This window comes from Heteronotia binoei, chromosome 1 (genome assembly GCF_032191835.1).
Source record: "Heteronotia binoei isolate CCM8104 ecotype False Entrance Well chromosome 1, APGP_CSIRO_Hbin_v1, whole genome shotgun sequence".
NCBI classification, from domain to species: domain Eukaryota; kingdom Metazoa; phylum Chordata; class Lepidosauria; order Squamata; family Gekkonidae; genus Heteronotia; species Heteronotia binoei.
This window is the reverse complement of record NC_083223.1, coordinates 238,995,366-239,009,011: the sequence shown is the minus strand read 5'-3', so window position 1 is coordinate 239,009,011 and position 13,646 is coordinate 238,995,366. Positions and strand designations below refer to the sequence as shown.

Sequence of the window (13,646 nt, the reverse complement as noted above, 5' to 3'; positions counted from 1 at the left end):
GACAAAAGTAAACAATGAAATTATTTTGTCATTTCCAGAAGTATTTTCTTCCCATACAGCCTGATTTTGTGCTTGTTTACTTGGGAGTAAGCCCCACTGAATTCATTGGGACTTAATCTCAGATTAAGTGTGTATAGAATTGCAATTGTAGTGATGTGCCGTACACAGTCACTATCTTCCCATTCAGGAAATGAGAAAATGTATAGCAAAGATGTGACTGAATACAAAATCCTGCTGAGTGGTACATGTGTAACACATTGTTTGTTAAAGGTAGCACGTGCATGAATGTAGGATTTCTGAGCATCGTTCTAGATTGTTCCAAGATAACTTTGCTTCCAATGAATTTTAAAACTGTACATAGAATGATGCAAGTTGAAATGTGTTTTCAGTTCGGATGACATGGATGGCCCTGTAGAAGATATTGGTAGTCGTTCATGTGTAACACGCTTTGTGAAGACTCTGCTGTCAATTATGGAGCATGGTGTTAAACCTCACAGTAAACATCTCACAGAATACTTTGCCTTCCTTTATGAATTTGCCAAAATGGGAGAAGAGGAGGTGAGTGAGGAGGTACTCTCAAAAATTGTGTGGGTTCAGCAATTTGTGTTTGGGGGTGATAACAGGCATGCATTTTGCTCACACAATCTTATGTTCTCTGGTTTCCAGAGCCAGTTTTTGCTTTCACTGCAGGCCATATCAACAATGGTCCATTTCTACATGGGAACCAAAGGACCTGAAAATGTAAGTTTGTACTAACCTTAGACATTCACCTTTCACATCAAGCAAAGCTGCTTTTCCCCCTAGTCTTATACTAGATCTCATAACATTTTTAAATAGCTATGTTAATTAAAAATATGCTTTTTACACCACTGTCTTTCAAACTGTATTCTGAGTGCCCTGGAAATTCAACTGGGTGAAGGTAGCTATAATAGCGAACAAACTTCATGGAAGGGCAGCAGCTTCCCCCCACCGTTCTCCCAGTGTTCAATCCCTTTTGGCTTAAAGGGACCTAAAGCAGCTTATTTATTTTTAGCTGTTTTTGCTTTGCTCCTCTGGTTTATCAAAATACAATTCAAATAATCTGCATCCAGCCCTGGACCTTCTGGACCAGCTCACTAACAGGCTCTGAGCAATGGGCTATTGGCCAGGCTCAAGTACCAGCAGCAAGATAGGAAGCGCAAACTCAGCCTAAATAACTACATAGCTAGCAGAAGTGATCCCAAGATTCCCCTCCCCTCATGTATAGAAGTTATCTCAGGGACTTTGACAGCAGTAACCTGCAGTAAGAATTAGATACACTTTTTTTCCTCACTATCATTCAGCCACAAGTTGAAGTGCTGTCAGAAGAAGAAGGAGAGGAAGAAGAGGAGGAGGAAGATATTCTTTCTTTAGCAGAAGAAAAGTACAGACCTGCTGCACTTGAAAAAATGATTGCTCTTATCGCTCTTCTGGTTGAACAGTCTCGCTCAGAGAGGTAAGAAGTATCCACACGGAGGACTCCACTGGTTGCCTTTGCTTAAACCATGTGTAAGTGCACTATGTAGCTTTGATGTAAGCAGACTTTAGGCAAATGCTTGTGCTTCTGTTCTTTTGCCTGCATGCAGTTAGCAGAGTTAATGGAGGAAACTCTAGGAAGGGTAGCACAGAAGCTTTCATCTGTCAGAAGTCTGAGTTGAGGGCTTCCCTCTCCACTGTTTTCATATAACTGCTGGCAGGCCTGGTAGAGAAACTTCATCCTGCTGAAGATTTTCTTCATAGGATGTGAAAATGAGACAAAGACAAGAGGGTATTTAGGGAGCTTACCTCACTAATACAGCTGTCAGGGTGGGTTGTGAAATGAAATATTCTGAGAAGCTGCCATGAGAGGAAAGAGACTGTGGCTTGGGTCCTGAAGTGCCATTTTGTTGGTGGAGCAGCAACTCTTCCAGGAGAACAGCTTTGCTAAGGTCAGTTCCTCACTCCTACTGCAGACTCCCAGTTTTCTTTCTGCATTGATCCTTCAGGTCACCTAACCACAGGAACATAGTTCTCAGGAGAGGGGATACAGAAAGCTGTAGAGAGGGGAAAATTTGCCTCCCTTTATCATGACACCACCCCTGACATTTAGAATCCAAGCTGGTATCTCCAGAATGTATTTTTTGGTTTACCATGGAATTGTATTGCTTTATATTGAGCAGTGTTTGTATTACAGCACTGACTCAATAACAGAGTTATTTCCTGTGATAGATGCTGTACATACATTTTTTCCTCTATGAGATAGGTGGAAGAATGTTTACATGGAAATATCTTCAGCAGAATATTGGAAGCTGGGCATCTTGGTGGTGGGTCTCAGATTCAGTGCAGGCTCTGGTAATTGCAGTCTTCTTCCCCGGCTTGGGTTTGTTGGTACCTTGTCTGGTCCATTCAGCAGGACTATTTGCCAAGGAGACACACATCAACGTGTGAATCTACCCTTTACTGAATCAGACGCTTGGTTCATCAGTCAGTACTGTCTACTCACACTGGCAAGAGCTCTCCAGGGTCTCAGGTAGAGAGGTTTTTCACATCACCTACTTGCCAGATGCTTTAACTGGAGATGCTGGGGATTGAACCTAGGGATTTCTGCATGCCAAGCAAAGGCTCTACCACTGAGCCACAGCCCCATCTTATAGTGTACTGAGCCTCCTAATCCAGTTTTATAGTAGATTTGGAGAGTAAAGATGCCAGATGCTTGTGAACTCTCACATCAAGAAGTGTTCTTGTTACAGAAATCCCATTGACTCGCATACCTATCTGTTCCACTTATTTTAATGTTGTGAAAGAGTGGCACAACACAGATCTGTTTGCTTTAGTTTAATATTCTACAGTGCCTTTTGAGGGTAAAAATACACAGGGAAAAACATACTCCTGATTAATGACACATTCAGACTATAATATGAACATAATCAGTACAAGAAGTATAACCTAATAGAATATAAGATATAAACCTTGAAAAAAATAAACATATAAAACCTAACCTTGCTTAAACAGAAACCATTACTCCTCTGTCAGCCATCTGGGCTGAGAGGATTCATATACCAAACACATGTATGTGTAATTTGAATGGCTCTCATCAAGTATATAGTTTGCCCTTCGAAATCAACACAAGAGTTAATACCTTCAAATGGATGGGGAAAGACAGATTCAGGTGGTTACCCAAGTAAGCAAAAGATCAAAAGAACAAAAATGTTGCTGATGGCTGGGGGATCAGCTACACAACAGCCCTGCAAAGCATGCATTTGCAATGCATTTTGCAAAGGCATGCTTTGGTTTGGCTGCTGGGGCTCCTCTTCCCCCTCCCCCCCTCCCTGATCCCAGGGAGGCTATGGGAGAGGCGGGAAAAGGCTACCAAAGGCGGGAAAGGAGGCAAGCAGCTCCCCTGAGGCTGCAGAAGCCCCTTTCCCGCCTTTTCCATTGACTTCCATATACTTCTGAATATATATATGGAAGTATACGGGGAAGTATACGGAAGTATACGGCTCCCGCATAATGGGCCCCCATTGGATTCGGCTGTATGCGATTCTGTATACAGCCGAATCGGGTGATTCGGCGGTTGATTCAGTTCGGCCGAACCAAATGCACACCCCTAGTCTGAAGCAGCAGAACAAAGTTTTACTCCAGTGGCTCCTTTAAGACCAACAAAGTTTTATCCAAGGTATGAGCTTTGATGTGCATACACACTTCTTCACTGTGTTGAAGTGCCCCCTTCATGCCCCCTTCTCTCACCCCTGCCCTGGGTCTGTCTCATGAGAGAAACCTACAGAACCCAGTTCTTGTTTGTCCCTCAGAGAACCAAAGGTATAGAAAAGCATTCCTTTGGACCTAGTTAAAATGATCTTAAGATGATTTTAAGGAAACTGGAATGCAAACTTAAAGATTTATCTTTAACTTAATTATGGCTGCTATATTAGCAATTCCACAGTGCTGGAGAGAGTCTGAAATCCCAGCAGTGGAATAATGGAAAATTAAAATCTAGTCTTTTGTGACTACATTTTGAGAATCCTAAAATTAGAACTAAAAGAAAGAAAAAAAAACATTTAAATGGGTTAAATGGATCAAATATAAACTCTAAAGATTGGATTATTTAGAATTAATTTCTAAAGATTGGATCCAGGGAAGAAGCATTTCCTCTGATGGAAGCACATGTCAGGAGAAAGTTCCATGCTAGTATAGTGGAAACATAGATCCAAGGCATTCTGACACTGGTGATGGTATTTTTGGAATGTTCTCTTTCTTTGCTGTTTTTATTTCATGTTACAGTTTTTTCCACCCATCATATGTGTAATGACATCTTAAACTATTCATTGAACATTAGGATTTTGGTAGTACTAACCATGGTATTTTAAATTATTTCTAATAATCCATTAACCTTTATAAGTTTTTAAAAAGGAAAGCATCTCTGTTTTTTTCTTGATTGTAGAAATTAATTTGTCCCATTTTGTGTATTCTAGGCATTTGACTTTATCCCAAAATGACATGGCAGCATTAACGGGAGGCAAGGTAACTTTATCTGGACATATGTAATACAATATAGTTGACTGTTTTGTAATGTGTATTTTCAGGACTTTTTTTGTAATAGGAACTCCTATGCAAATTAGGCTGTACCCCCATGATATAGCCAATCCTCCAAGAGCTTACAGTAGGCCCTGGAATAAGAGCCCTATAAACTCTTGGAAGATTGGCTACATTGGGTTGTGTGGCCTAATATGCAAAGGAGTTCCTGCTACAAAAAAGCCCTGTGTTGTTTTAAAAAGTCTTCTGCAACACAACATCTTTTTGCTTGTTCCAGGGTTTTCCTTTCCTGTTTCAACATATCCGTGATGGAATCAACATCAGGCAAACCTGCAATCTTATTTTCAGCCTCTGTCGGTACAATAACAGACTCGCAGAACATGTAAGTCTGTGCCGCTGACGGTTCTGTTCATACTGGGAACTGAACTGGAAAACCAATTTAAGGGTTATCTAATCATTAACCTCTCAAATTAAGATTTTGTTTTTGTTTCAGATTGTATCCATGCTTTTTACCTCCATAGCCAAGTTGACACCTGAGGTATGTAAACTACTCCTATCAACCAGCTGATTTCTGCCCAAAATTACCAAAACTGTACATGTGTGTTCTTCCACCTAGAAAAATGATCCTTTCTTGTTTTATAATTCCATTTTGTTTTATAGCCCCATCCTTCCTTTGACACCAGGGTGTACAGTTAGGACCGTTTCTCTGAGGACACTTGTTTTTATTAATTTTATTTGTATGCTTCCTTGGGCTGGTTTCTCGACAGGCAGCATAAAATTTTTCAAAATAAATAAAGTAGTTGGCCTTCTTCTGGAACTGAGACTCCAGTGTCCATTACACCAGTGCTCAGGCTCACAGGAAGTAGCCTTGGCTTTCCAACCTAGCAGGGACCATTTTGACCAGTTCATAGAAAGATTGGCCAATAAGTGTATTAGAAAATTGTGGCCACCCAGCTCTGATACGGAGTGTCCCCAGCCTCCACTAATAGGACTCGATGGGAGAACAATAACCAAGTTAACACTTTCTGGTGGAATCTCCCCCTCCCCATAGAGCTCAGGGCATGGTATAAATGTTCTTCCTTCCATCTTTCTGCCCTTATAAAAAAATCTCATGAGGAGTGTTAGTCTGAGACAAAGTAAGCTTTGTGGTTGAGTGGGGATTTGAACCTGAGTTTTTCCAATCATAATCCATTAACCACTACACTTAATTGGCTTTTGCGTGCAGTTTTTGTTCATCTTTCACTCCCTCAGGTCTCTGTAGTATACATGTCTTCTTTGTATACAGGGCACCTTCATTCATACACATGAGTGTGCACACATCCCTCATCGTAAATCAGACAATTTACTAGCAATAAATGACAAGCTTCTTTTGTTTGACCCTGTGTGGTGTGCACATGCATAACTTTGCTTTCATCAAAAGAAAGACAAGCCAGTTAAATTTACAAGCTCAGCAAGTTCACTGAGTACTGCTGCAATAGTAGCATAAATAGTAGCATAACCCTGTGCAAGCATCAGTCGTTTCCGACTCTGGGATGACATTGCTTTCACAGCATTTTCACGGCAGACTTTTTACGGGGTGGTTTGCCATTAGTAGCATATAGCTCTGAATATATCTAGAGGTACTTTGTGATAGTTACAGACCACAACTATAAATTTTACAGTTAATAAATGCTCATACATAGCACCCAGGACTAAAACATCAACATATGATTTCTCCTGACTTATTCAATGTAATGTTTGGGGGTTTCTACCACTGCAGGCAGCCAATCCTTTCTTCAAGTTGCTGACTATGCTTATGGAATTTGCTGGCGGCCCTCCAGGAATGCCTCCTTTTGCATCTTACATTTTGCAGAGGATATGGGAGGTACAGTATGTAGAATTTAAGCAGAGATTCAGAGGTTTTTTGCCCTTATTGGTGTCTCTGCAGTAAGACAGAACCACCTTCAAAGAAATGTGTATGCTTCAGTTGTTAAATGGGCTCAGTTGGACAAGCCTTCTTCATCCCTGAAGGAGTCTTTAAAATAATGTATATTACCTCTCCTCTGATAGAAGGAGCACGTCTGGCTGCAGATTTCCTCTGTAGGTTTTCTGGCTATTCTGGTGAATTGCACTGTATTTAAGTAGTAGCTTTGATTAGTTATTACAGGGGTGGGCCTTTGAGTTGAGTACTGAAGGATTAATGATTTACTGCCATCCATTGCTTGGGAGGAAAAGCTTCTGACCACCTGGCATCAAGACTTGGAGAAACAGTGTTTGTTCTCTTTGTTGCTGTCTCCTCCCAAAGTGGGTGAAGCAAACAAAGGCAATTTTCAGTGGGGGCATGAGAATTCCAGTTGGCTCCAGATCTTCAAATAAGTCCGAGGGAAGCCCTGGCATGCTGGGATTTTTCAAAGAGAAGAAAACATGTTTTTCAATATGGTGGTTTTGATACTGAAGGATTGCTTGTCCCAGAAGGATTACGTGTGATATGAGTGAGTGGTCAAGTCCTTCAAGTGGGGGTACTTTCAAGCAAGTGATTCCCCACCAAGGGGACTGAGCTGGTGCAGTCTTGTAAGAATCACTATCATCTTCAGCTATTTGAATTGGCATTTTAAAATTGTACTTAAAATCCCATGTGTAATAGATTATCTGACTGTGATGGGGAGAGACAGAAAACTCATTAGTAAGTGAGGTCTCTGAATCTGACAGGATGCTCAGCATTGTCACAAAACTTCATATATCAACAGAGAAAAGTAATTGCAGTTTAACAGGTTTAAAATTAGATGAAGTTTATAGAGTACATGTAACAAATACTATCAAATAATTTTGTATTATGAAGAGCAGCATCTGTACTGTATTTTGATCTAATCCCTTTCAAAGCAGTTAAGTCACTTAGAAATTTGTCATTAGCCAAAGATGTCCCAGATGTTCCTATGTGAAATAGACAAGGGGATAGAATGTCTAGTAGTGTTATGTTGATCTTGTCATTAGAAAGGCACTAGCAGTCAAGTGGCTAGACTGTCCACCTCCAAAAAGAGAAGAAAGAAAACTGATAGATGGTTCTGTGATCCCATCTTGTTCATTGATGTTTCCATTTACCTCGTTTTTCCTAGGTGATAGAGTATAACCCTTCTCAGTGCCTAGACTGGCTAGCAGTGCAGACTCCTCGAAATAAGCTTGCCCACAGTTGGGTGTTGCAGAATATGGAGAACTGGGTTGAACGCTTTCTTTTGGCTCACAACTACCCTAGAGTGAGAACTTGTAAGTTGTTAAAAAAAATTATTGTCTGCTGTTTCAGTTGCTATGCATTGCAAGCTTCTTTTGTTTGTTTAATAGCATGTTAAGTGGGAATGAGGAATTTGTTATTTTGCTTATTTCACATTCAAAATGGGATAAATCACAAAGCTTGCAAATATTCACTCATAAATTGCCCTAACAATATGTCAGAATTCTGCTGAGTTACTGCATGCTCTTGAACCAATGTATCTTCATCGTGGTCTCTGTGCAGTCCCACACATGGGTCTTGCTGCAGGCAACGAATCCATACCTCGGAGTCTCCAATAGCTTGCCTAAAGCGTTTTTTGGTGCACTTTCCACTCGCCCTGGGGAACAGGCATTGACTGTGCATGCCTGGAGCAAGGGGGGGGGTGCCATTCCCACTCAGTTTCTTCCTTTCCGCCGCCTGGACAACACCTACCTTGCTGCGTTCCTCTCTCCTCAGCTCGTCTTCTCCTGTTTGGTATCGTATTCTCCTTTTTCTCTTATCTCCTTTCTTCTATCATTTTTCGTCCTTGTAAAAACATTTAAAAAAAAAAAAAAGCCCTTATTTCTGAGCTTTCCTTTCCCTGTTTTTCTCCCCTCCCTTGTACGGAGCGTATGGAAGGGAAAATTACTTTCAAAAAGTGTCAGAGGTGTGGATCTAAAATCCCTACTTCAGACGGACACTCGTACTGTCTTTTCTGCTTGGGTGAAGCTCATCAAGTAGATACTTGCCCTCATTTCGCCAGCTTCGGTAAACAGGCGCGAAAAAACTGAGCGGCTAGACTTCAAAGTTTCCTGCTCGAAAAATCTCTTTGGGCTATGCCCAGCTCTGATTCACTGCCTCCCCCACACCGAGCGGGAGCTTCGGCTGCGTTGGGTGCTCCTCAACTCCATAAGAAGCATAAGTCTGACAAGAGAGCATCCATGCACTCCAACACCAGCCACAAGGCTTCGAAGAAGTCTTGCCATACCGATCTATCGGCCTCGGCTGCAAAGAGATCTCGCGATCCGACACGGTCGACTTCGACGACTTCTCCAAGGGCTACCACTTCGACCACTATAGCAACATCTATGGTGTCGGTTTCCACACACTCGGCTCCGATCCAACCTCTAGTTCCGCCAGAGCTTTCGGCGCCCTCCGACGTCATTTCCGACATGCCTCACCTTACTCCTCACTCCCCAGCTGCAGTCGAGGATATACCGGTCCAATCTTGTTCGCCCTCAATCCATAGCGTGGTGCCGGTCGACATCCTCGAGCCCGACCCCTGTTCGGATCCGACTTTCTCTCAGGAGCATCTCCGGTCTTTGCTACAGGATGGATCCTTTCGAGACATCAGAGTCTCTCCTCTCTACAGAGAGTCTTCGACACAGGTTTCCAACCAACATGTCCGATCTCGCTCACCGGTTCAACGTTGTGATTTCCGTTCACGCTCTCCAGTCTACCATGACTACCAGGACTATTACCTCAGGGGTCGATATGAATATTCTTCACTCTCCAGATCTCCCATCTCCCAGACACCGCCGAGTTTACCATCACTACTCCTGTTCTCCCTCGGATGAGGGTTTCCGTCGCTCTCGGTACCATGAATTAGAGGTCGCGTCCCACAGAGACCGTGCTGTATCAACACCTCGAATCCGTGACTTCGAATCTTCTCGGTACCGTGAGCCTTCTCGAACCCGAGACCCGGAGTATTGCCCTTCTCGAGACAGTAAAGCCCTTCAAGTCCGTGAACCTCTTCGGTACCGAGAATCTTTTATACCCCGAACAGCTTCCGCCACCATATCTTCGGCTCCGGCCACGCCCTCTACATCAGCCATGACTTCGACTGCCTTACAATTACAGTCTAATCCCTCTGTGGAACGTGCATCCGCATCTGCACCTCCCAAGCCTCTGATCTCTCCCACAACTGGGGAATCCCAATCCGACGGGGATAGCTCTGGCTCTTTTGACTCAGAAGATCCTCCTGGCTCTCCTGCCCCCAATTCCACACATCCAGCCCATCTCTCTCCATCAGACAGTTCGAAGGCCTACCTTAATCTGATTACTACCATGGCTGAAGCCTTGAATGTTACTCTTCCTTCCGACTCACCCAAGGTTTCTGACATAGTCCATGATCTGTTCAGGCGGATTTCCCAGCGGGGTCACTCCTACCTATGTTGCCAGTGCACTTGGAGGGGCTGCGTGAGGCCTGGGACAAACCTGCTTCGATTCCACCTACCTCGAAGCGCTTTCACTATCTTTACAGAGTACATGCTCCAGAATCTAAATTTTTAGCCTCCCATCCTGCTCCAAACTCTATCATTGTGCACTCAGCGACTAAAGCCAAACCATCCAGACATCCTCCTCCTCCTGATCGTGAGGGCCAGAAGTTGGACACCTTGGCTCGCGAGATTTACCAGCTTGCCTCTACTAATTCCAAACTTAACAATTACCTGGCTTATTTTTCTGCATATACATTTAATCTTGCCAACCAATTTACTCCTCTCATTCCTTCTCTGTCTGAAACTTCGCAGAGAGTCGCATCCAACTTAGTCTCCAAGCTCTCATGAGTTTCTAAACAGCAGATTAACACCGTTAGACATGCCGTTTCCTACTCATCTAGAGTTTTCGCTTCATTGGTGGCACTGTGTCGACACGCTTGTCTAAGATCCATAAACCTGCAACCCGACATCAAACAAAAAATCGAAGACATACCTTTTGATGGCCTTGGCCTCTTTCATGCAGCCACTGATGAAGTCCTCACTTCGGTAGATGACGGTCGCAAGAGGGCGAAGCGCCTTGGAGTCTCTCAGCCAGCCTCTCAGCAGTTCAATCGACCCAAGCCCTGGAGACCATCTTTTCAGAGGCGTCAACGCTCTCCTAAGCAATCAGATTACTGGAAGAGGAAACCACCCCCAGCAAAAGCAACCTTTTCAACAGAGGCCACACTCTCAGCAGACAAAGAAGTCTTCCCAGCCAGCCAAGCAGTCTCTTTGACTCCCCTCTGCATCTCACCCAACAGCTGAATCCCTGTTATCAAACACGTCTTTTCCCGTTCTACCCAACCTGGAGCTCAATCACCACGGACTCTTGGGTGCTCACCATAATCCACCTAGGTTATGCAATCGAGTTCGTTTTGCCACCTCACCCACCACTATTACTCTACCCACCATCCCCTCATCTCAAACAAGAGATTCTGGACCTGCTCCAAAAAAATGCCATAGAACCTGTTCCTCCTCACCATTGGGGGACAGGTTTCTACTCATGATATTTCCTGGTGCCCAGGAGGGTCGGGGTCAAGCGACCCATACTGGATCTCAGGAGACTAAACAAGCAGATAGTCTACAAGAAATTCAGAATGATCTTCATCCAATCCATCCTACCCTTAATTCCGCAAGATTCCTGGATGGCATCCCTGGATCTCCAGGACGCTTATTTCCATGTGACCATCAGACCTCAGCACCACAAATATCTTCGCTTTGCCATGGGACAACATCACTTCCAGTATTGATCCCTCCCGTTCGGGCTGTCCACCACCCCAAGAGTGTTTACGAAATGCATGGCAGTGATTGCAGCTGCCCTGCGTCTTCGCAACATTCCAGTGTTCCTGTACATAGACGACTGGTTACTCATAGCTGCCACAGCACATCAACTGGTGAAGAATCTCAAAACAACTCTCTCTCTTCTCACCTCCCTGGGCCTGTATGTGAATGCTACCAAATCTCACCTCACCCCAACTCAGGACCTACAGTTTATAGGTGCTCGTCTCTGCACCTCTCCTCACCTCGTTTTTCTTCCCAGGAATCATGCTCACACTATTCTGTCCTTGGCCCAGGAGGTCATACGTGCCCCAACGCAACCTGCAATCGCCACCCAACGTCTTCTGGGCCTCATGGCCGCAACAACCTCTGTTCTTCAATTCGCAAGACTGCGCATGCGGCCTCTCCAGCTTTGGTTTGTTCGTGCCTACCATCTACACGTACAACCACAGAATACCGTTCTCACGGTACCTCAGAGGGTTCAGCTCTCCCTTGTCTGGTGGACAGTACCAGGCAATTTAATTTGCAGAATGTCCTTTGTTCTTCCTCCTCCGTCTGTCATCGTGACTATAGATGCTTCCAAGTGGGGATGGGGAGCCCACTTAGAGGACAAGACTGTCAGGGGTCTGTGGACTGCACCCAAGAGGGCTATGCATATAAACTGCCTAGAACTCATAGCTGTTCACAGGTCTCTTCAATCGTTCCTTCCGTCTGTAATCAACCGACATGTCCCGATCACAACCGACAATATGGCCACAGTTTTCTACGTGAACAAGCAGGGCGGTACCAGATCTATCCATCTGTGCCACATAGCCATGCTTCTTTGGGAATGGTGCATCAAAAACAGCATCTACCTGACTGCCATTCACCTTCCAGGGACAGAAAATGTCTTGGCCAATTCTCTCAGCAGGATTCGCATAGACAACCACGAATGGTCCCTCAATTCACGCTACTTGCATCGCATCTTTGCATGCTTCGGGACTCCAAGAGTAGATGTTTTTGCTTCGAAGGACAATGTGAAATGCCCTCTCTTTTATACCAGGAGAGGCAACGATGCTTTCCTTCACAGTTGGAGGGGTCCTCTTCATTACCTTTTTCCACCAACCCCTCTAATTACCCGATCTCTACTCAAAATTGCTCGGGATGGTACAGACTGCATACTGATAGCGCCATGGTGACTCCTTCAGATGTCCCATCACTCTTATCGCCGCCTTCCCCTGGCAGACGATCTCCTCACCCAGAATCACAGCCAGGTATGGCACCACAACCCCAAATTCTAGGACTTACAGCTTGGAGAATTCGGCCACATCTTTACCACCGAGAGTAGCAGAAGTTATCCTTAATGCTAGAAAACCTTCTACCAGGCGTTCATACCAGTGCAAGTGGAAGCGTTTCTGCTCCTTTGCATCCTCTCAACAACTTGATCCAGAGTCTGTTCCTCTCCCTTCAATCCTGGAATACCTGCTGTCTCTACAGGTGTCGGGGCTCAGCTATTCTTCTTTAAAGGTTCACCTTTCAGCCATTTCTGCTTTCCATGAGCCTGTTGACGGTCAGACTGTTTTCTCCCATAGACTGTCCAAATCATTCCTCAAGGGCATGCTGCACCTTCACCCTCCTATCAAACCGATTGTGCCAGTTCGAAGTTTGTCGTTAGTTCTTGCACAGCTTATGAAACCCCCATTTGAGCCCTTGGCCACTGTGGACCTTAATCTTCTCTCTTGGAAGACTGCCCTGTTGGTTGCTCTCACCTCTGGCAAGTGGGCCAGTGACTTGTGTGCCTTCCGCTCTGACCCACCTTATACAGTTTTTCATAGGAACAAAGTGGTCTTGAGAGCGGATCCTGCTTTCTTACCCAAGGTTGTATCGAAATTTCATCTTTCAACTTCTACTTCATTGCCCCTGTTTTTTCCTGATCCTAAGGACTCCGGACAAAGAGCTCTACACACCCTCAACGTCAGAAGAGCTTTATCTTTTTACCTCTCTCGTACACAATCGTTCCGTAAGGACCCTAACTTATTTGTGGCCTACGGCAATCCTCAAAGAGGATGCAAAATTTCTACCCAGAGACTCTCTAAGTGGGTATCCATTGCAATCCATTTGTGTTACGAAGTTGCTAAGCAACGTTTACCTGAAGGCCTTAAGGCTCACTTGACTAGAGCAATCTCGACCTCCTTGGCCTTCCTGGAGGGCGTCTCCTTAGAGGACGTCTGTGCTGCTGCATCATGGTCCTCGCCATCCACGTTCGTCTCACACTATGCCTGGGACGTTCGTGCCAGACGGGACGCCTCCTTCGGCCAAGCGGTTCTCAGGTCCATCTTCCACTGAAATCACCCCAGGTGAGTGCATGCATACATTGT

General features: G+C 44.5%; 1 protein-coding gene across 1 annotated transcript in view; it reads left to right on the top strand.

Moving 5' to 3' along the window:
- Window positions 1-13,646, top strand: part of USP34 (ubiquitin specific peptidase 34) — a 169,166-nt gene that overhangs the window by 137,721 nt on the left and 17,799 nt on the right. The window contains exons 60-67 of the mRNA XM_060249781.1: window positions 390-558; window positions 667-741; window positions 1,323-1,474; window positions 4,470-4,518; window positions 4,808-4,912; window positions 5,024-5,068; window positions 6,290-6,394; window positions 7,623-7,770. Of these exons, the coding sequence (XP_060105764.1) occupies window positions 390-558; window positions 667-741; window positions 1,323-1,474; window positions 4,470-4,518; window positions 4,808-4,912; window positions 5,024-5,068; window positions 6,290-6,394; window positions 7,623-7,770 (848 nt within the window). The remainder of the gene's footprint in view (window positions 1-389; window positions 559-666; window positions 742-1,322; window positions 1,475-4,469; window positions 4,519-4,807; window positions 4,913-5,023; window positions 5,069-6,289; window positions 6,395-7,622; window positions 7,771-13,646) is intronic.